The sequence below is a fragment of the Mobula birostris genome, chromosome 25 (genome assembly GCF_030028105.1).
Source record: "Mobula birostris isolate sMobBir1 chromosome 25, sMobBir1.hap1, whole genome shotgun sequence".
NCBI lineage: Eukaryota > Metazoa > Chordata > Chondrichthyes > Myliobatiformes > Myliobatidae > Mobula > Mobula birostris.
Genome location: NC_092394.1, coordinates 59,174,832 through 59,198,407, shown reverse-complemented (window position 1 = coordinate 59,198,407; position 23,576 = coordinate 59,174,832). Strand labels below are relative to the sequence as shown.

The 23,576-nt window shown below is 49.2% G+C and overlaps 1 protein-coding gene across 2 annotated transcripts in view; it reads left to right on the top strand.

The window, feature by feature from the left end:
- Window positions 1-3,682: 3,682 nt before the first annotated feature.
- The window catches only part of LOC140187776 (serine/threonine-protein phosphatase 4 catalytic subunit-like), a 202,231-nt gene continuing 182,337 nt past the window's right edge, over window positions 3,683-23,576 (top strand). Inside the window, exons 1-2 of one of the 2 annotated variants that reach the window (XM_072243489.1) lie at window positions 3,683-3,917; window positions 19,583-19,731. In XM_072243489.1, coding sequence (XP_072099590.1) covers window positions 19,634-19,731 — 98 coding nt within the window. In that variant the 5' untranslated portion in view covers window positions 3,683-3,917; window positions 19,583-19,633. Of the gene's footprint in view, window positions 3,918-19,582; window positions 19,732-23,576 lie in introns of those variants that run through there. The other variant, XM_072243490.1, reaches the window with a different exon arrangement.

The following is a 23,576-nucleotide window of genomic DNA, read 5'->3' as shown; positions in this document are numbered from 1 at the left end:
AAGTTGTTCTCAAATGGCAGGGGTAGACAATCATGGCTGACAAGGGAAATAACGATTGCATAAAAGCCAAGGAAAGGGTATGTAAGGTAGCAAAAGTGAGTGGGAAGTTGGATGATTGAGAAGCTTTTAAAATCCAACAAAAGGCTACTAAATAAGCTATAAGAAGGGAAAAGATGAAATATGAGGGTATACTAGCCAATGATATAAAGCAGGCTGCTATAAGTTTTTTTTTCAGTGATATAAACAGTATAAGGGAGTTGAGAGTTGATATTGGATCACTGGAAAATGATGCTGGTGAGGTAGTAATGGGGGACAAAGAAATGGCAGATGAACCTAATGGGTACACAGCCTTCACTGTGGAAGACACTAGCTGCGTACCAGAGGTCCATGAGTGTCAGGGAGCAGGAGTGAGCCCATTGCTATTACAAAGTAAAAAGTGGTAGGTTACAGGTCTTAAGGTGGATAAGTCACTTGGGTCAGGTGGACTACGTCCCAGATCCTGAGAGAGGTTGCTGAAGAGATAACGGATGCATTGGTCATGATCTTCAAAGAATCACTTTATTCTGGCATGGTACCAGAGGACTGGAAGATTGCAAATGTCACTCCACTCTCCAAGAAGGGAGGAAGACAAAAGAGAGGAAATTAGAGGCCAGTTAGCTTGACCTCAGTGGTTGAGTAAGTGTTAGAGTCAATTATTAAGGATGAGGTATCAGGGGTACTTGGAGACTAATGATGAAATAAGTCAAAATTAGCATGGTTTCTGTAAAGGAAAATCTTGCCTGACAAATCTGTTAGAGTTCTTCGAGGAAGTAACAAGCAGGGTAGACAAAGAAGAGGCAGTGGATGTCAATTACTTGGACTATAAGAAGTCATTTGATAAGGTGCCACACCTGAGGCTACTAATCAAGATAAAATCTGATGGCGTTACAGGAAAGATACTGGCATGGATAGAGGAATGGCTGACAGGCAGGAGGCAGCGAGTGGGAATAAAAGGGCTCTCTTCTTGTTGGCTGCCAGTGTCTAGTGATATTCCTCAGGGGGTCAGTATTGGGACTGCAGCTGTTCACATTGTTTGTTAATGATTTAGGTAACGGAATTGATGGCTTTGTGGCAAAGTCTGCGGATAATACGAAGATATGTGGAAGAATTGGTAGTGCTGAGGAAGCAATGTGATTACAACAGGACTCAGACAAATTGGAAGAATGGACAAAAAAGTGGCAGATGGAATACAGTGCTGGGAAATGTATGACAATGCAATTTGGTATAAGGAACTATAGTGTGGACTATTATCTAAATGGGGAGAAGGATCGAGACTTTAAGCCTACACTGCCACCTAGCTTTGTATAATTCTAGTTCGGTAACAAACAATTGTATTACATGGGGTTCCCTCATCCAAAGGACTCTCCATCCTGGGATTTTGCATTAATACAAGATCCTGTGACAGTCACGTTCGAGAATGGTTCTCTGCAGTCCCTTTTAATTGATAAAAGCAAAGGTTCTAATGAGAGCAGAGAATATCATAAAGTTGGTGCCACTCCATACATTTATCCTGCTACGAAGATCATGTCTACTGTACTTCCAGCGGAAAGGAATTTATGGAGTCATCCAATCGGCAGATGAGGATAACCTTGACCGGACTTTACCTGTTTTAGACAACACAAAGACTACTCCAGTTACTGCCTTTCAATTTTTGTCCTTTCTTTAAGAAAGATAAATTTATGACCTCTCTCAGATCTCCTGGCAAAACTTCTTCATTCTAGGCATGGGAGGTAGTTGTAAATTCAAGACTGAAGTAGTTGCCAAATGAGTTTTAGAACTTCAGCAAGAGATAGGAATTGTGTATTTTTTGTTTGTTATCTAGCCTTGTTGATTTGTCAGGACGGTAGTGAGCCCAGGCCAGAAGGCTTGTTGTGGAATGGGGTCAAGGATGTACACATCAAAGACAGTCATTACTTTGTCTAAGGATTGGGACTTTCCTGTCCCCGAAAATGCCTAGGACAACAACATTCTCTGTCTCTGGGGCATGGATCGAGATTCTTCAAAGTTAGACCATAAGATATATGAGCAGAAGTAGGCCATTCAGCCCATCAAGACTGCTCCACCATTCATTCATGGCTGATCCAATTCTTACAGTCACCCCAACTCTCCTGCTTTCTCCCCATTCCTTTTTGGTGCCCTGGTTGTCTGAGTTTGGAATGTCTATCCTGGTTCTATTTCTGAGTAAGCTGGAGAAATATCTCAGGGATATTAGTTAAGGCTCATTCTGAGTAGAGCTCCTGCAGTTTGCATCTTCAGTCTTGTCCTTTAAGCCAGCCATCTCCATTCTTATATGCCTCATTTTGATGTTCATGGTAGAAATACCCCAGAATATTAGTGGAGTGGGGTTAATGGCAGAAATACCCCAGAATATTAGTGGAGTGGGGTTAACGGCAGAAAAACCCCAGAATATTAGTGGAGTGGGGTTTTGCTCTGTCCATGGGGCTGCTGAGCTTCACATTGAGGAATGGAAGATTCCTCGCTGAGGGCTATTGTTCAGCTTTGCATGCCAGCTGTCAGCTGAATTTGACTGAGGGAGGCTTTGCCTGGCTCCAATGTTAATATTCAATGAGGGGCCAAAGCTGTACACAGTATTCACTAATCACGTCTTTCATAGAATTTATAAAAGAAAAAGTAAAAAACATAAAATTTAATTTTTTCAGCTTGTTTATTGATGCATATGCAGATGATGTAGTATAGCATTACAGAAAATTGAAATACTAATTGTTGGCTAGGAATGTATCCTCCCACCCATCCATGATGCGGGGTCACCTGTACTCTCGAGTCAGCCTCACCAACACCCTTCAACAATACTTCTCTATTCTTACCCACGGTGCCATACAAGGTTTCCTAATCCCGACATCGTGGTTTTCAGCTTTACTGCAATGTACCAACTATAAAATTCTTCCAATTGTCAATTTTTTAAAAAAAAACTGCGAGCATTTGTTCCCAATCTACTTTCATCATATTCTCTTATTCCCCCATTCTAGGTTCTGAATTTGAGGACTAGCCTTATCCCTTTCTTTAACTATCTTGACTCTTATTCTGTCATTGTCTCCCTGTTCTTCGCCCTCTATTCGTCTTGAAACCCTTGAACCAAACCGCTCCGGAAGGGCGTTGAACTGATACATGGACCGTGGATGGTTCCTCCGGCTTTTGTGGGCTATTTCCGGTCCTGCCCGAAATGTCAATTGTTTACTCTTTTACACAGAGGCTGCCTGCCCTGCCGAGTTTCTCCAGCATTTCGTGCGTGTGGCTCGCATTCACTCTCGCTTGTGACGCGACACACATTACTTTGGCCGTTAAACACTCCACCAGCCTTGAACTCCGAGCTTCAACCTTCATTGTAATCCACTGAAACCCGGTCATCTCAGCGAGCAAGCGGGTACTCAGTGTGGGAACTGTATCTCCAGCTGACGGGGGAAGGGGAATGGCTTCTCTCGCTCCACCTGAGGGGAACCGCTCAGCTTCCAGCCCCGTACCCCTGAACTACCATTGAGACTAACCTGGAAGCAAAGGCGCCCTTCCGGGAGCGCTTTATTTCCGGCTCCAAGTTTCAGGAGCAGGCGCTAGGGCAGGGTCCCTTTAATCGGGGGCGGGGAGGGGCGGGGCGACGGTGAGTTTTAACCCGGAAGTTTAAGCGGAACTACATTTCCCAAGCTGCTTCACTCAGGGCGGTGAGCAGGCGCCGTCCGCTTTGCAGGCCGGTGTCGGGGCTGCGAGCTTGCAGTCTGAGCCATCTCAGGTAAAGACACCGTCCCCGGGCTTTGACAGGAGCCCGTGCCTGCGACCTGCCGTATTCACTCGGAGCTTTGAGATCTCCCTTTCCGGAGATGGCTAAATGCTGAGGCGGAAAGAAGAGACTTTCACTCAGACATACGGTGAGTTGCTGTTAATGTATCTGGAGAGTGCCGGTGAGGGAGGATAGGGATGAGTGACGGGTTTAGGAGGGTGAGGGGTGAGTGACGGTGGGTTTGGAGGGTGAGGGCTGAGTGACGGTGGGTTTGGAGGGTGAGGGCTGAGTGACGGCTGAGTGACGGGGGAGTTTGGAAGTGGAGTGGTGAGTGACAGGGTTTGGAGGGTGAGAGGTGAGTGACGGGGGCTTTTGGAGGTGGAGTGGTGAGTGACGGGTTTTGGAGGGGGAGGGGTGAGTGACGGGTTTAGGAGGGTGAGGGGTGAGTGACGGTGGGTTTGGAGGGTGAGGGCTGAGTGACGGGTTTAGGAGGGTGAGGGGTGAGTGACAGGGTTTGGAGGGTGAGAGGTGAGTGACGGGGGAGTTTGGAGGTGGAGTGGTGAGTGACAGGGTTTGGAGGGTGAGGGATGAGTGACGGGTTTTGGAGGGTGAGGGGTGAGTGACGGGTTTAGGAGGGTGAGGGGTGAGTGACGGTGGGTTTGGAGGGTGAGGGCTGAGTGACGGGGGCTTTTGGAGGTGGAGTGGTGAGTGACCGGAGTTTGGAGGTGGAGTGGTGAGTGACAGGGTTTGAAGGGGGAGGGATGAGTGACGGGTTTTGGAGGGGGAGGGGTGAGTGACGGGTTTAGGAGGGGGAGGGATGAGTGACGGGGTTTTAGAGGGTGAGGGGTGAGTGACGGGTTTAGGAGGGTGAGGGGTGAGTGACGGGGAGTTTGGAGAGGGAGGGGTGGGTGACGGCGGTTTGAAGGGTGAGATACGGGTGGTGCTTGGAGAGGTAGTGGTGAGTGACGGTGGTTTGGAGGGTGAGGGGTGAGTGACGGGGTATTTGGAGGGTGAAGGGTGAGTGACGGGGTATTTGGAGGGTGAAGGGTGAGTGACGGGGGTTTGGAGGGTGAGGGGTGAGTGACGGGGGTTTGGAGGGTGAGGGGCGAGTGATGGGTGTGTTCGGAGTGGGAGGGGTTAGTGACGGGGTTTGGAGGGGTGAGTGATGGTGGTTTGGAGGGTGAGGGGTGAGTGACGGGGGGTTTGGAGGGTGAGTGACGGGGTTTTGGAGGGGGAGGGGTGAGTAACAGGTTTTGGAGGGTGAGGGGTGAGTGACGGGGGGATTTTGAGGGTGAGGGGCGATTGACGGGAGTTTTGGATGGGGAGGGGCAAGTGACGGGGGTTTTGGAGGGTGAGGGGCGAGTGACGGGTGTATTTGGAGGGTGAGGGGCGAGTGACGGGTGTGTTTGGAGTGGGAGGGGTTAGTGACGGGGTTTGGAGGGGCGAGTGACGGGGGTTTTGGAGGGTGAGGGGTGAGTGACGGGGTTTTGGAGGGTGGGGGTAGGTGACGGGGGTTTGGAGGGTGAGTGGTGAGTGACGGGGGTTTGGAGGGTGAGTGACGGGGGGTTTGGAGGGTGAGGGGTGAGTGACGGGGGTTTGGAGGGTGAGGGGTGAGTGACGGGAGTTTGGAGGGTGAGTGACGGGGTTTTGGAGGGGGAGGGGTGAGTAACAGGTTTTGGAGGGTGAGGGGTGAGTGACGGGGGGATTTTGAGGGTGAGGGGTGATTGATGGGAGTTTTGGAGGGGGAGGGGCAAGTGACGGGGGTTTTGGAGGGTGAGGGGCGAGTGACGGGTGTATTTGGAGGGTGAGGGGCGAGTGACGGGTGTGTTTGGAGTGGGAAGGGTGAGTGACGGGGGTTTGGAGTGTGAGGGGTGAGTGACGGGAGTTTGGAGGGTGAGTGACGGGGTTTTGGAGGGTGAGGGGTGAGTGACGGGGGTTTGGAGGGTGAGGGGTGAGTGACGGGAGTTTGGAGGGTGAGTGACGGGGTTTTGGAGGGTGAGGGGTGAGTGACGGGTGTGGTTGGAGGGGGAGTGGCGAGTGACGGGGTTGTGGAGGGGGAGTGGCGAGTGACGGGGTTGTGGAGGTGGAGTGGCGAGTGACGGGGTTGTGGAAGGGGAGTGACAGGGATTTTGGAGGGTGAGGGGTGAGTGACGGGGGTTATAGAGGCGGAATGGCGAGTGACGGGTGTGTTTGGAGTGTGAGGGGTGAGTGACGGGTGTGTTTGGAGGGGGAGTGGCGAGTGACGGGGTTTGTGGAGGGGGAGTGGCGAGTGACGGGGTTTGTGGAGGGGGAGTGGCGAGTGACGGGGTTTGTGGAGGGGGAGTGGCGAGTGACGGGGTTTGTGGAGGGGGAGTGGCGAGTGACGGGGGTTGTGGAGGGGGAGTGGCGAGTGACGGGGGTTGTGGAGGGGGAGTGGTGAGTGACGGGGTTGTGGAGGGGAGTGGCGAGTGACGGGGTTGTGGAGGGGGAGTTGCGAGTGACGGCGTTTTGGAGGTTGAGGGGTGAGTGCCGGGGGGTTTGGAGGTTGAGGGGTGAGTTCTGGGGGTTTGGAGGGTGAGGGGTGAGTGATGGGGGTTTGGACGGTGAGGGGTGAGTGACAAGGTTTGGGTTTGGAGGGGGAGGGGTGAGTGACAGGGAGTTTGGAGGGGGAGGACTGAGTGACGGGGTTTTGGAGGGTGAGGGGTGAGTGATGGCGGTTTGGAGGGGGAGGGGTGAGCGACGGGGAGTTTGGAGAGGGAGAGGTGAATGACGGGTTTTGAGGTGGAGGGATGAGTGATGGGGGGTTTTGAGGGTGAGGGGTGGGTGACGTCGGTTTGGAGGGTGAAGGGTGAGATACGGGTGGTGCTTGAAGAGGTAGTGGTGAGTGCCGGTGGTTTGGAGGGGGTGGGTGAGCGACGGGGAGTTTGGAGAGGGAGGGGTGGGTGACGGCGGTTTGGAGGGTGAAGGGTGAGATACGGGTGGTGCTTGGAGAGGTAGTGGTGAGTGCCGGTGGTTTGGAGGGGGAGGGGTGAGTGACAGCGGGGTTTGGAGGGTGAGGGGTGAGTGATGGCGGTTTGGAGGGTAAGGGGTGAGTGACCGGGGTTTTGGAGGGTGAGGGGTGAGTGACCGGGTTTTGGAGGGTGAGGGGTGAGTGACGGGGTTTTGGAGGGTGAGGGGTGAGTGATGGGTTTTGGAGGGGGAGGGGTGAGTGACCGGGTTTTGGAGGGGGAGGGGTGAGTGATGGGTTTTGGAGGGGGAGGGGTGAGTGACAGGGGTTTGGAGGGGGAGGGGTGAGTGACGGGGTTTTGGAGGGGGAGGGGTGAGTGATGGGGTTTTGGAGGGGGAGGGGTGAGTGAAGGTGTTTTGGGGAGGGGTGAGTGAAGGTGTTTTGGGGGAGGGGTGAGTGACAGGGTTTTGGAGGGGGAGGGGTGAGTGACGGTGGGTTTGGAGAGGGAGGGGTGAGTGAAGGGGTTTTGGAGGGGGGGTGAGTGACGGTGGGTTTGGAGGGTGAGGGGTGAGTGACGGTGGGTTTGGAGGGGGAGGGGTGAGTGACGGGGTTTTGGAGGGGGAGGGGTGAGTGACGGGGTTTGGAGGGGGAGGGGTGAGTGACGGGTTTTGGAGGGGGGTGAGTGAAGGTGTTTTGGGGGAGGGGTGAGTGAAGGTGTTTTGGGGGAGGGGTGAGTGAAGGTGTTTTGGGGGAGGGGTGAGTGACGGTCGGTTTGGAGAGGGAGGGGTGAGTGAAGGGGTTTTGGAGGGGGGGTGAGTGACGGTGGGTTTGGAGGGGGAGGGGTGAGTGACGGGGTTTTGGAGGAGGAGGGGTGAGTGAAGGTGTTTTGGGGGAGGGATGAGTGACAGGGTTTTGGAGGGGGAGGGGTGAGTGACGGGTTTTGGAGGGGGAGGGGTGAGTGACGGTGGGTTTGGAGAGTGAGGGGTGAGTGACGGTGGGTTTGGAGGGGGAGGGGTGAGTGAAGGGGTTTTGGAGGGGGGGTGAGTGACGGTGGGTTTGGAGGGTGAGGGGTGAGTGACGGCTTTTGGAGGTGGAGTGGTGAGTGATGGGGTTTTGGTGGGGGAGGGGTGAGCGCCGGGAGGTTTTTGGAGGGTAATTTATGAGTGACGAGGGTTTGAGAGGGGTGAGTGTCGGGGGGTTTGGAGCTGGAGGGGTGAGTGAGGGGGGTTTGGAGCTGGAGGGGTGAGTGACGGGGGTTTTGGAGGGTGAGAGGTGAGTGACGGTGGGTTTGGAGGGTGAGGGGTGAGTGACAGGGTTTGTGGAGGGTGAGGGGTGAGTGATGGGGTTTGTGGAGGGTGAGGGGTGAGTGACGGGTTTTGGAGGGGGGGTGAGTGACGGTGGGTTTGGAGGGTGAGGGGTGAGTGACAGGGTTTGTGGAGGGTGAGGGGTGAGTGATGGGGTTTGTGGAGGGTGAGGGGTGAGTGACGGGTTTGGAGGGTGAGGGGTGAGTGACGGGTTTTGGAGGGGGGGTGAGTGACGGTGGGTTTGGAGGGTGAGAGGTGAGTGACGGTGGGTTTGGAGGGTGAGGGGTGAGTGACGGTGGGTTTGGAGGGTGAGAGGTGAGTGACGGTGGGTTTGGAGGGTGAGGGGTGAGTGACGGGGGTTTTGGAGAGGGAGAGGTGAATGACGGGTTTTGAGGTGGAAGGATGAGTGATGGGGGGTTTTGAGGGTGAGGGGTGGGTGACGTCGGTTTGGAGGGCGAAGGGTGAGATACGGGTGGTGCTTGAAGAGGTAGTGGTGAGTGCCGGTGGTTTGGAGGGGGTGGGTGAGTGACGGGGAGTTTGGAGAGGGAGGGGTGAGTGACGGTGGGTTTGGAGAGTGAGGGGTGAGTGACGGTGGGTTTGGAGGGGGAGGGGTGAGTGAAGGGGTTTTGGAGGGGGGGTGAGTGACGGTGGGTTTGGAGGGTGAGGGGTGAGTGACGGTGGGTTTGGAGGGTGAGGGGTGAGTGACGGCTTTTGGAGGTGGAGTGGTGAGTGATGGGGTTTGGTGGGGGAGGGGTGAGTGCCGGGAGGTTTTTGGAGGGTAATTTATGAGTGACGAGGGTTTGAGAGGGGTGAGTGTCGGGGGGTTTGGAGCTGGAGGGGTGAGTGAGGGGGGTTTGGAGCTGGAGGGGTGAGTGACAGGGTTTGTGGAGGGTGAGGGGTGAGTGATGGGGTTTGTGGAGGGTGAGGGGTGAGTGACGGGTTTGGAGGGTGAGGGGTGAGTGACGGGGGTTTGTGGAGGGTGAGGGGTGAGTGATGGGGTTTGTGGAGGGTGAGGGGTGAGTGATGGGGTTTGTGGAGGGTGAGGGGTGAGTGACAGTGAGTTTGGAGGGTGAGGGGTGAGTGACGGCTTTTGGAGGTGGAGTGGTGAGTGATGGGGTTTTGGTGGGGGAGGGGTGAGCGCCGGGAGGTTTTTGGAGGGTAATTTATGAATGACGAGGGTTTGAGAGGGGTGAGTGTCGGGGGGTTTGGAGCTGGAGGGGTGAGTGACGGGGGTTTTGGAGGGGGAGGGGTGAGTGATGAGGTGTTTTGGAGGTGGAGGAGTGAGTGACAGGTGTGTTTGGAGGGGGAGTGGTGAGTGACGGGGGTTTGAAGGGGGAGGGGCGAGTGATGGGGATTTTGGAAGAGGAGGGGCGAGTGATGGGGATTTTGGACGGTGAGGGGTGAGTGACGGGTTTGGAGGGTGAAGGGTGAGTGACGGGGGTTTGGTGGGGGAGGAGTAAGTGATGGGGGTTTTTGGAGGGTGATTTATGAGTGACGGGGTTTTAGAGGGTGAGGGGCGAGTGACGGGGTTTTAGAGGGTGAGGGGTGAGTGACGGGGTTTTAGAGGGTGAGGGGTGAGTGATGGGGTTTTGGAGGGTGAGGGGTGAGTGACGGGGGCTTTTGGGGGTGGAGTGGTGAGTGATGGGGGTTTGGTGGGGGAGGGGTAAGTGACGGGGGGTTTTTGGAGAGCGATTTATGAGTGACGAGGGTTTTGGACGGTGAGGGGTGAGTGACGGGTTTGGAGGGTGAAGGGTGAGTGACGGGGGCTTTTGGAGGTAGAGTGGTGAGTGACGGGGGTTTGGTGGGGGAGGAGTAAGTGACGGGGGTTTTTGGAGGGTGATTTATGAGTGACGAGGGTTTTGGATGGTGAGGGGCGAGTGACGGGGTTTTAGAGGGTGAGGGGTGAGTGACAGGGTTTTAGAGGGTGAGGGGTGAGTGATGGGGTTTTGGAGGGTGAGGGGTGAGTGACGGGGGCTTTTGGGGGTGGAGTGGTGAGTGATGGGGGTTTGGTGGGGGAGGGGTAAGTAACGGGGGGTTTTTGGAGAGCGATTTATGAGTGACGAGGGTTTTGGAGGGGGAGGGGTGAGTGACGGGGTGTTTGGAGGGGGACGGGTGAGTGACGGGTGTGTTTGGAGGGGGAGTGGTGAGTGACGGGGGTTTGAAGGGGGAGGGGCGAGTGATGGGGATTTTGGAAGAGGAGGGGCGAGTGATGGGGATTTTGGACGGTGAGGGGTGAGTGACGGGTTTGGAGGGTGAAGGGTGAGTGACGGGGGTTTGGTGGGGGAGGAGTAAGTGACGGGGGTTTTTGGAGGGTGATTTATGAGTGACGAGGGTTTTGGACGGTGAGGGGCGAGTGATGGGTTTTGGAGGGTGAGGGGTGAGTGACGGGGTTTTAGAGGGTGAGGGGTGAGTGACGGGGGCTTTTGGAGGTAGAGTGGTGAGTGACGGGGGTTTGGTGGGGGAGGAGTAAGTGACAGGGGTTTTTGGAGGGTGATTTATGAGTGACGAGGGTTTTGGACGGTGAGGGGCGAGTGATGGGTTTTGGAGGGTGAGGGGTGAGTGACGGGGTTTTAGAGGGTGAGGGGTGAGTGATGGGGTTTTGGATGGTGAGGGGTGAGTGACGGGGTTTTAGAGGGTGAGGGGTGAGTGATGGGGTTTTGGAGGGTGAGGGGTGAGTGACGGGGGCTTTTGGGGGTGGAGTGGTGAGTGATGGGGGTTTGGTGGGGGAGGGGTAAGTGACGGGGGGTTTTTGGAGAGCGATTTATGAGTGACGAGGGTTTTGGAGGGGGAGGGGTGAGTGACGGGGTGTTTGGAGGGGGACGGGTGAGTGACGGGTGGTTTTGGAGGTAGAGTGGTGAGTGACGGGTGGTTTGGAGGGGGAGGGGTGAGTGGGGTTTGGAGAGGGATGGGTGAGTGGGGTGTTTTGAGGGAGGGGTGAATGATGAGGGGGCGGGAAGGTGGGGAGCGTTGACTGAGGGATTGGATGGCTGTGGAAGTCATGAATGGTGAAGAATTCCTTAACGAGGAGTTATTGGTGAGGGGCCAATGATGTATGACAGTGGTGGAAAGGAGGAGCTATTGATTGGGTGTCAGTACTTGCTCAGGTTAATGATGTTCTGTGCGGGGAAGGGGTTAATGGTGTAGTTCTGTTGGGAGTTCAGTGATGGGGTCTCATGGTGGATTGGGGCACAATTGTGGTGGGAGCTGTTAATGGATGTGGGACTCAGTGGCAGAAGGGGAGGATTCAATGGTGGGTAATTTGTGGGCAGTGGTTCATGATTGGGGAAGGGGGCAGTGGGTGGTGGTGGAGAGGTGTCAGGGAGGAGGGGTTGGTGGCACGATGGATGAGGAAATCTGCAGATGCTGGAAATCCAAAGCAACATAAACAAAATGCTGGAGGAACTCAGCAGACCAGGCAGCATCTTTCGAAAAGAATAAATAGTTGACATTTTGAGCCGAGACTCAAAAGTAAGGAGGGAGTTTGTGTTATTTTGGATGAAGTCTGTGATGGTTTCATGTCTGGACCAAGTCTGATTTGGGGACAAAGGGTTGGTGTATTTCTGTTATTTTTTAGTTTCTTGTCACATACACAATTTGCAGTAAAGTTTAAAGTAAACGGTGCACATGGTAATGACCAAATGTGTGGTATTTAATGCCTAATTGTTCTTCGAAAGGTGAGGTTGATCCTGCCCCAGCCCCATGAACTGGCGCAGTCCTGTTGAGTGTGCTCCCATTGTGCAAGTGAGGATTCACACGGCCACTGGAATGATGTGAAGGGGAACTGCAGATGGCAGTGTTGCTCTGCCCAGTCTATGCTGTGAAGTTGCAGGTGATGCAGACTGCACTGACTTCATTGCTGTGTCCTGAGGAGAGCTCAGGTTTTCAGTTGCTGTTATTGGAATGGCCTTGTGCTAGGAGATGAGTCGTTCTCAGCAGTTGTTTGGCCTCCAACATGCTCTTGTAGGCGTAGTTCAGTTGTGTATTCAATCAACCATACATGAGCAAATAGAGGGAAGAAATACTCACCCTTTGTTTTTAGCAGAAACTAACATTACTGTCCACTAGACGATACTGTTTGCTTCACTTCTCTGTGTTGCTGATATTTAAACTGTAGTTGGTCATGGAGTTGGAGCAGGGCTGGAAAGTGGGGTTATGCTGGGTAGTACAGTACTCTTACTGTCTTGGCTGAATGCCTCTTGCACCATAGTGTTTCTGATCCATTGCAATCAGAACTTGTGGCAATTTGTTTTGTCATGGTGAATTTTGTGACTTAAGCAGGTTGAGGATTGGTTTGTGAAGTTGGGCTTTGAGAGAAAACAAAAGTGAATGATTCACTCTGTATCTGAAGCCGGCTGCAAGTACTTCAGCCTTGTCCCCAATGCAGTGGTCTTATCACTCGAGACGTTTCTGGAGCTGCCTTTTACTTCAATATCCATGAGCTTTGAGGAGAGGACACCTACCTCTGTCACTTCTACCACTGTGCACTTTGTAGCTGTACCAGCTTTGCTCTTCATTTTAAAAACCATAGGGGCAGAATTGGACCATTTGGCCTATTGAGTCTGCTCTGCCATTTGATCATGGCTGATTTATTATCTCTCTCAACCCCATTCTCCTGCCTTCTCCCTCTAACCTTTAACAGCCTTGCTAATCAAAAGCTTGTCAGCTGCCATTTTTAGTATACCCAATGACATAGCTGCCACAGTTGTCTCTGGCGATTCACCACAGATTCGTAACCCTTTAGCTAAAGAAATTCCTCCTCATTTGTTCCAAAGGAACGTCCTTCTAATCTGAGGCTGTGTTCTCTGGTTTTAGATTCCCCCACTACAGGAAATATCCTTTTCATATGTACTCTATCTAGACCTTTCAATATTCAATATGTTTCAATGAGATCCCTCCTCATTCTTCTAAACTCCAGAGTGAGTCCAGGCTCAGAGCCATTAAATGCTCCTCATGGGGTACTAAAGATGCTGCCTCTGGCATTCCCTTCTCTATTGTACCAGACAGAGTACGTCTCCTGACTTGATAGCAAGAGTAGAGTGGGCAATGAGTATGGCTGTGGGTGGCAGATTATGATGCAAATCTGGTTTGGTGTTTTGTGGCTGCCCAGTTTTGAACTTGTCTCTGTTTAACATGACAGTAGCTGGCCAGTGGTGTAGTAGCATCAGCACCAGACTTCAAGGCCAGTGGTCCCGGGTTCGAATCTGGCTGGCTACCTTTCATTAGGGTTAGGGTTCTATCCATGCTGGGTTGAGCATCGAGCTAGCAGTGGCTTTGTAAAAGAAAAACAGACAAATGCTAAGGAAAGTGTTGTTAAGAAGGTGTATGGTGTGTTAGAATTCATCAACTGTGGGATTGAGTTCAAGAGCCATGAGGTAATGTTACAGCTATATAAGACCTTGGTCAGACTCCGCTTGGAGTACTGTGTTCAGTTCTGGTTACCTCACTACAAGAAGGATGTAGAAACTATAGAAAGAGTGCTGGGGAGATTTACAAGGATGTTGCCTGAATTGGAGAGCGTGCCTTATGAGAATAGGTTGAGTGAACTTGGCCTTTTCTCCTTGGAGTGACAGAGGATGAGAGGTGACCTGACGGGTATACAAGATGATGAGAGGCATTGATTGTGTGGATAGCCAGTGGTTCAAAGTAAAGGGGGAATGATTATAGGAGATTTGTGAGGATTTTTTTTGACATGAGGTAGGTGCCTGGAATATGCTGCCCGGGGAGCTGGGAGAAACAGATATGACAGCTGCAGTAAAGAGGGAGTGTAGGGATGTAAATGATGTGCAGGTAGATTGGCATCATGGTCTGGGCGGGTATGTGGACTTGGAGGTTATGGGCACAAAGTATTGAGCCAAGGCGCATGTTAGGAAAGTAGAGTACAGATGTGTAGTCTCAGTGAATAATGATATAAGCGTGGGTCTGATTGCTTTGCCTCTGCCTGATATTTTTTGGAAAGTTTAATGTCTTATTAACTGGACTTAGTAAGTGGCAAGAGTGTAATGTTCTAGACCTGGTGTTTTGTCCAGATAATACCCTTATTTGATAGCTGACAACTTTCCTTCAGATGGACGTGAGCTATTAAATAAGGACATTATCTGGACAAAACACCAGGTCCAGAAACATTATGCGCTTCACGCAAACTTCCTCCTGGGTCTTAGCTGCTTTTGAGATGGACGAGACCTGGAAGGAAGTCTGGGTGTCCGCACTGTCATGTACTCAAACAGCAGAGGTTCAAAGTAAATTTATCATCAAAATGCATATGTCACCATGTACAGCCGTAAGATTCATTTTCTTGTGGGCATACTCAATAAATTCGTAATAGAATCAATGAAAGACTGCCCCAAAGAAGCTGATGTTGGCTGAGCATGTTTTCATCCCATGACAGAGAAGAGAAACATTTTCTTATTAGTGGAAAGAACCAAGTGGCTTATAAGCTTAAAATCATTTAAGGTCATTAACAATCAGAAGTTAGTGATTCCATGAACAGGAGATGTAGAATACTCTTCCTCAAAGTCTTGAGTACCCAGTTAGTATCTTGGAGCCCAACATTGATCAGCTACACTTAGCTGAAGTGTAGAAAGTGAGAGCAGGGATTAAGCATTCACTGATTAAACATGATACTGAGTGCTAAATTGGTAGAAGAGTTGGTGAGTGACTCATTTCCATTTGAGAGGTAGCCTTCACTCAGCGATCAATATTATTTGTTCATGTGTTTGTTTAGTGGTCCTTTGATCTCAAAATGACTTGCATTGTCTATTTTTCTGGGTCCTGAGTTGACTGATGCCATTATAGGACCAGAAGACGCCCCACAGTTAGGGCACGAGGGGCTTTTGCGATAGCAGCTGGTAGGTAGTTTGTGAGGTGGTGTCCTCCTTCAACCAGGTGCAGGCCTGCTTGACGCACAATTACTCCTCTTGTGGACTAGAGATTGGTAGGTATTTCAGCCAGTGGTTCTCTTCCCCCTCCCTATACAAAAGAGGCTTTTCTTTGTATTTCTTTCTCTCTGTCAGTTGATCTGTTCCCCTCAGAACCGAGCATCTGTTCCCAGAGTCTGGGGTTGAGCATGTGAATGTTGGTCTGGGATAAGACAGTGACATTATACTTAGTGATTTGTTGGTCACTCTCCAAGGTGTTGCTGTGGGCAATCTAGGTCTCAGAAGCACACAGGAGGGCAGAGATCACTGTAGTTTTGATATTCAAATATCTTTTTCTTTAGATTATACTGATCCATTATTGAGATGTGGCTCCCATTGAAGGCATATTGAGTCAAAGGAAATGGTTCAGGATCTCACTGTGAACCTTTATTTAGAGGGCAGTGTTGTACGGTAGGGATGGGTTGATAGAAAAACTTAGATGTGCACATGTTGAGCATGAAGCCCATGCTTTTGTATACTTCAGTAAGGGAGTAGCCATTGGCAAGGAGCTCTGTCTCTGAGATCATAAAACTTGGTGTCACTTGCCCACTACAGCTCAGCTACTGAGGTTGGAGTTTCCGAAATTCTGGAGTGTAGTTGTCGAAGGTTGAACAGTTTCTATTAGCTTCTGAAGAAACCTGATGTATTGAGGCCTCATCTGTCCCAAACAATTACAAGAAGAACTCACAAAGCAGAATCCATTCAGCCTTCAGGGGTTACTCTTGCAAAAGCAGGAATGTGGACTGGAGCTGGGGGCCATCTGGTTAGAAAGATGCCGGCTGTCCATGTGCATAAGAATCCATTGGCCAAAGAGTAAGATCAAATCTTTGTTTGCCACTTTCATGATGAGCTTGTTTATCTGATGGTCGTTTGTTGGTGGACAATGAGGAGGATTAAAAGGGAGTACTTGGCTTCAATTGCCTGTAACATAATTGGCTTGAAATTGGGATTCAGTGACAGATGTATTAAATCACAAGCAAAACAGGAGTGGGGGATAGTTCTGTAACCTTCAGTTACAAATTGTTCATGTTACTGTGACTTGTTTTGGATTGTTTTGCCATATTGAAAGTAAGAGTGCAACACACACAAAATGCGGGAGGAACTCAGCAGGCCAGGCAGCATCCATAGAAAAGAGCAGTTTTCGTTTTGGGCTGAGACCCTTCATCAGGGCTCAAGCCTACTCAGGCTTGCTGAGTTCCTCCAGCGTTTGTGTGTGCTGCTTGGATTTCCAGCATCTGCCGATTTTCTCTTGTTTGTGATTGAAAATTTTAGAGCTGGCTTCCACCACAGTCTGTGGCAGAACATTCCGCAGATTTACTACTCTGGCAAAAAAAAATCCTTGCCTCTGTTCTAAAGGGTCACCCCTTAATTTTGAGGCTGTGCCCTCTCGTTCTGGATACAACCACCTTAAGAAACATCTCTGCATCCACCTGATCTAGTCCTTGCAACATTCAGTAGGTTTCAATGAGATCTCCCCTCCACCACATTCTTTTAGATTCCAGTGAGGACGGGCCCAAAGCTGCCAAATGCTCCTTGTATGTTAACCTCTTCATTCTCAGAATCATCCTCATGAACAACCTCTGGACTCTCTCTAATGACAATGCATCCTTTCTGAGATATGGGGCCCAAAACTGTTGACAATACTTCAAGTGCAGCCTGACTAGTGTCTTAGAATATAATAACAAGGAGATAATGCTATTCCCCTTGAAATAAATGCCAACATTGCATTTGCTGCCCTTACCACAGACTCAACCTGGAAATTAACCTCCTGGGAATCTTGCACGGGGACTCCTAGGTTCCTCTGCACTTCTGATGTTTGAACATTCTCCCCATTTAGTTAAGTCTGTACTATTGTTCCTTTTACCAAAATTCATCAGCGTACATTTCCCAACACTATTCCATCTGCCACTTTTTTGTCCATTCATCCTAAGTCCTGCTGCAATCGCTTTGCTTCCTCAGTACTATCTGCTACTCCATCTATCTTCATATCATCCGCAGACTTTACCACAAAACCATCAATTCCATTATCTAAATCATTGACAAACAATGTGAAAAGCAGCGGTCCCAATACTGACCCTTGAGGAACATCACTAGTCACCAGCAGCCAACCAGAAAAGGCCCCCTTTTTTCCCACTTGCTGCCTACTGCCTGTTAGCCATTCCACTATCCATGCCAGTACCTTCCTGTAACATCATAGGATTTTATCTTGTTAAGCAGCTGCAGGTGTGGCACCTTATCAAATGCCTTCTGATAGTGCAAGTAAATGACATCCACTGCCTCTCCTTTGTCCACCCTGCTTGCTACTTCCTTGACGAACTCCAACAGATTTGCCAGGCAAGATTTCCATTTACAGAAAGCATGCTAACTTTGACTTATTTTATCATTAGTCTCCAAGTACCGCAAAACCTCATCCTTAATAATAGACTCCAACACTTTCCCAACCACTGAGGTTAGGCTAACTGGCCTGTCATTTCCTTTCTTTTGCCTTCCTCCATTCTTGAAGAGTGGAGTGTCATTTGTAATCTTCCATTTCTCCAGGACCATGCCAGAATCAAGTGATTCTTGAAAGATGACCAATGCAAACGTTATCTCTTCAGCAATCTCTTTCAGGTCTCTGAGATGTAGTCCATCTGGTCCAGGTACTTATCCACCTTAAGACCTGTTAGCTTGCTTTGTAATATGTATGGCACTCACTCCTGCTCCCTGACACTTACGGACCTCTGGCACACTGCTTGTGTCTTCCACAGTGAAGAGTGATGCAAAGTATCCATTAAGTTCATCTGACATTTCTTTGTCCCATATTACTACCTCACCAGCATCATTTTGCAGTGGTCCAATGTCAACTCTCAGTTCCTCTTACTCTTTATATAATTTAAAAAATGTTGGTATCCTGCTGTATATTATTGGCTAGTCTGACCTCATATTTCATCTTTTCCCTTTTAGCTTTTTTAGTTGCCTTTTGTTGGATTTTAAAAGCTTCCCAATCATCAATTTTCCTATGCATTTTTTTTGCTACCTTATATGCCCTTTCCTTAGTTTTTATGCAGTCTTTAACTTCCTTTGTCAGCCACGGTTGCCTACCTCTGCTGTTTGAGAACCTCTTCCTTTCTGGGATATACCTATCCTGCTCCTTGTGAACTATTCCCAGAAACCAGCCATCTCTGTTCTGCTGTCGTCCTCGCCAGCAGCCTCCTCCAATCTTTCTGGGCAAGCTCTTCTCCCACGCCTCTGTAATTCCCTTTATTCCATTGTAATACAGATACATGTAAGTTATGCTCCTCCCTCTCAAATTGCAGTATGAATTCAATCATATTATGATCACTGCCTCGTAAGGGTTCCTTTCCATTAAGCTCCCTAATAAGATCTGGGTTATTACACAACATGCGATCTAAGGTGGCCTTTCCCTGAGGAGGCTCAAGCACAAGCTGCTCTAAAAAGCCATCTTGTAGGCATTCAACAAATTCCCTCTCTTACGATCCCACACCAACCTGATTTTCCCAATCCCTTTGCATATTGAAGTCCCCCATTATAATTGTGTCATTACCCTTATTACATATCTTTTTCATCTCCCTTTGTAATCTCAACCCTTTGGCTACAATTCGGAGGCCTATATGAGGCCTATATGATTCCTATAATGGTTTGTTTTTACCCTTGCAATTTCTTAACTTCACCCACAAAGATTCTATATTCTCTGACCCTATGTCACCCCTTTCTAGAGGTGAAATTGCACCTTTTACCAACAGAGCCTTCCTGCCTGTCCGTTTGATACAAGTATATCCTTTGATGTTAAGCTCCCAACTATGGCTGCCTTTCAACCACGACTCAGTGATGCCCACAGTGTCATACTGACCAAACTCTAATTGTGCTACAAGTTTATCCACCTTATTCTAAATGTTACGCGCATTTAAATACAGCATCTTCAGTCCCGCAACCTTCACCCTTTTGAATTTTGCCTCTGTGGAACAATTTAACTCTTTCCTTTGTCTGCATTTGTGCCCATTGGTTGGCTTGTCCTTCCTTGAATTCATGTTACACCCATCATCTGCTCGTAAACCTACTGGCTCATCCTCAGCTCTATCATCCTGGTTCCCACCCCCACTGCCATGTTAGTTTAAACCACCATCAACAGCTCTAGTAAATCTGCCCACTCCAATTCTTCGGCCGTGCTTTTATCTGCCACCTCATTCTATTCTTATCCTTACTGTCACATGGCACAGGCAGCAATCCCGAGTTTACTACCCTTGAGGTCCTGCTTCTCTGCTTCCTTCCTAACTTCCTATATTTTTTTTCAGGATCCCCTCCTTTTTTCTACCTATGTCGTTGGTACCACTATGTACCATGACATCTGGCTGCTCACCCTCCCTTTTCAGGACTTCTGGCTTGCAGTCCCTAAACCCCAACATTTGTCCACGACCTATCTTTGATCAAGCTCTCTGTCACCTGGAGTGACATTTTGTATGGTTCAGTATATTTTTTAAGTTTGCCTGAGTGAAAACTAAGATTCTGTTGCTTAATAAATGGGTTGTTATATATGTACTCGTTGGTGTTCCTAATAAATTGCTCATCTTTACTTTGGGTTTGATCACTTTTTTGGATGCCTCATTTAAGAGTTCTTTCATAGGCAAGCTATTTCTTCTTTTTTCACCAAGTATTCCTTGTTGTACTTCAGGCTGCTGTTGTCTTGGGGACCCTGTCCTATCTTCTCATTTCCTCTGTTGCCATGGCTAATACTAGTGACCTGGACCATCAGATAGAGCAACTGATGCGCTGTGAACTGATCAAAGAATCGGAAGTGAAAGTGCTGTGTGCCAAAGCCAGGTATGGAATATTTCCAAGCATAACATACTGAAATCAGTAAGCCAATAATAATCACTTTACATGCTATTTACTTGAATGGTATTAATGTACAAATGTGTTACTTGTTGCTGAAGTGGACAAGATGGCAGGGATTACTGCACTGAATTAGAATTGGTTTATTATTCTATACTGAGATATGGTAAAAAGCTCATCTCTCACGCTGTTTATGAAGATCAAATCATTTCACAGTGCGTGGAGGGGAGAAATAGTAAAATAGCAAAGCATAATAAAGTGTAACAGTTACAGAGAAAGTGCAGAGCAGGGCAATAGTAAGGTTGCATGACTCAAGACTGAACAATACAGCACAGTACAAGCCTCTTGGCCCGTAATGTTGTCCTGATCTTTTAGCCTACTGAGATTCATCTAACTCTTCCCTCCCACGTAGCCCTCCATTTTTCTTTTATTACTGTGCCTAACTGAGTCTCTTAAATCTCCCTAATGTGTCTGTCTCTACCACCACCCCATTACTCACCCCTGCATAGAGAAAACCTACCTCTGATGTCTCTAGTGCAAACACGAGGAAATCTGCAGATGCTGGAATTTCAAGCAACACACACAAAAGTTGCTGGTGAACGCAGCAGGCCAGGCAGCATCTCTAGGAAGAGGTACAGTCGACGTTTCGGGCTGAGACCCTTCGTCAGGACTAACTGAAAGAAGAGCTATAAGAGATTTGAGAGTGGGAGGGGGAGATCCGAAACGATAGGAGAAGACAGGAGGAGGAGGGAGCCAAGATGGATGGAGCCAAGAGCTGGACAGTTGATCGGCAAAAGGGATATGAGAGGATCATGGGACAGGAGGCCGAGGGAAAAAGAAAAGGGGGGGGGGACCCAGAGGATGGGCAGGGGGTATAGTGAGGGGACAGAGGGAGGAAAAAGGAGAGAGAGAGAAAAAGAATGTGCGTGTATAAATAAATAATAGATGGGGAACGAGTATATAAATAAATAACAGATTAATGTAAGCGGAATAAGTGCTACACCTGCCCTTACATTTCCTCCCTTACCACCATTCAGGGCCCCAGACAGTCCTTCCAGGTGAGGCGACACTTCACATGTGAGTCGGCTGGGGTGGTATACTGCGTCCGGTGCGCCCGATGTGGCCTTGTATATATTGGCGAGACCCGACGCAGACTGGGAGACTGTTTTGCTGAACACCTACGCTCTGTTTGCTAGAGAAAGCAGGATCTCCCAGTGGCCACACATTTTAATTCCACGTCCCATTCCCATTCTGACATGTCTGTCCACGGCCTCCTCTACTGTAAAGATGAAGCCACACTCAGGTTGGAGGAACAACACCTTATATTCCGTCTGGGTAGCCTCCAGCCTGATGGCATGAACATTGACTTCTCAAACTTCCGCTAATGCCCCACCTCCCTCTTGTACCCCATCCGTTATTTATATACGCACATTCCTTTTGCATATCCATTTTGCCAATCAACTGTCCAGCTCTTGGCTCCATCCCTCCCCCTCCTGTCTTCTATCATTTCGGATCTCCCTCTCCCCCTCCCAGTTTCAAATCTCTTACCAGCTCCTCTTTCAGTTAGTCCTGACGAAGGGTCTCGGCCCGAAACATCGACTGTACCTCTTCCTAGAGATGCTGCCTGGCCTGCTGCGTTCACCAGCAACTCTTATGTGTGTTGTCTGACGTCTCTAGGGTTGCCAACTGTCCCCTATTAGCCAGGACATCCTGTATATTGGGCTAAATTGGTTTGTCCCATTGGTTTGCCCTTGTTCCGTTTTTCCCCCGCTAAGGTGGAGCGTTCCTATGAAACTGCTCGTAAGCCGAAATGGCGTAAAGCGCAGAAGCAATTACTATTAATTTATATGGGAAAAATTTTTGAGCGTTCCCAGACCCAAAAAATAACCTACCAAATTACACATAAAACCTAAAATAACACTAACATATAGTAAAAGCAGGAATGATATGATAAATACACAGCCTATATAAAGTAGAAATAATGTATGTACAGTGTATCAGAATTGGGAAGATTAAGCCAAAACCGATTTGTAGGAAAAAATAGACACGTACACGTATGCGCACGTCACGCATGCGCACACAGGTGCCCGCGCAAGGCTTCATGGTCATGGTAGTCTTTCTCGGGGTAAACACAAGTGTCCCGTATTTCTCTGCTACTTTTGTCCCTTATTTGGGAGTGAGAAAGTTGGCAACCCTAGAGGTCTCCCGTGCTTCTAATCATTTTAAAAGTATGCCGTCTTTTATTAGCAATTGCCCCCTGGGGGAAAAGTCTCTGCTATCCACTCACTTGTGCCTCAACATCTTATCCACCTCTAAGTCACTGTTCATCTTCCTTCGTTCCAAAGAGGAAGGCCGTAGCTTGCTCAACCTTAGCTTGTGAGAGACTGCATGGAGCAGTACACAGTCGAGAAGGCTGTGAACAGGCCTCCCTCATCACCATTAAGGACCCCAAGCAGTGCTTCTAGTGAGACAGTACTTCACCTGTGAATCCATCAGGATAGTTTTTGTGACCAGTGTGACCTCTACCTTCAAGAGACCCAATCCAGAATGGGGAATCGCTTTAGAACATGGAACATAAAGCATTACAGCACAGGCCCTTTGGTCCACAATGTTGCGCTAACCTTTCAACCTACTCTAAGATCAATTTAACCATTTCCCTCCCACGTAGCCCTCCATTTTTCAATTATCCATGTGTCTCCCTGAGTTTCTTAAATACCCCTAATGTTTTTAAACAGACCCCCATCCCATTCTTTCTTAATTAAAATTATTCCCCATGATTAGCCGTTTCTGCTGGCTGTCCACTTGATCCGATACACCACAATCAAATCAGCTCTCATCCTTGTTTGCTCCAGGGAGAAAAGCCCTGCTCGCTCAGCCTATCCACTTTAGACATGCTCTCTGATGCATGCAGTATCCTGCATCCTCTTGAAATGTTCCACATCCTTCCTATAATGAGGTGACCAGAACCGAACACAATATTCCAAATGTGGTCCAACCGGAGTTTATTTATAGAGTTGTGACATTACCTCACAGCTTTGAACTCAATGCCCTGACTAATGAAGGCCAAAAAACCATGCACCTTCTTAACCACTGTGTTCGTTTGAATTTTAATCATTCGTGGGTGTAATTTGATAATATACTCAGCACTGATAGTACGAACTGAAGTGGGGATCTATTATTGCAAAAACTGACTCGATTAAAATGATAGCCAGCGAAATCATTTTTACCTGTATGGGTGAAGCATCAGGTGAGCCAGCCAATACATTAGCAATTAGAAAACGTGTGGACTACTTTCTAAATGGGGAAGAAATTCAGAAATCAGAGGTACAAAGGGACTGGAGTCTGTGCAGGCTGACCTAATGTTTACCTTGCAGGCTGAATGTAGATACAGGTAGAATAGGCCCTTACAGCCTTTCAAGCCGTGCCACCCAGCAATCCCCGGCTTTAAACCCTGCCTAATCACGGGACAATTTACAATGGCCTATTAACCTACCAACCAGATGACTTTGGACTGTGGGAGGAAATTGGAGGACCAAATTCTTCGCCCAGTCTAAGGCTGGAGAGCAGAAACCTGAAAAGACCTAGCTCACTTGGATTTTCCCAGCTGAGTAGAAAAGGCAGCAACTCATGGCAGTTGGAGCTTTGAGCAGCACCCAGTCAGTATTCAGCATTGATTAACAAGATCAAATTAAAGTAAGGCAGGACAAGTGGAGATTTTAAGCTTTAGGTCTCCGAAGCTTCAGTGAGGAGAGGCTTGAGTAAGAGATGGCAAAAAAGCTGTGGGTAGAGTGGCTTCCCACCCCCCTGCAGTTCATTGCTTTTCTTCCTTTGTA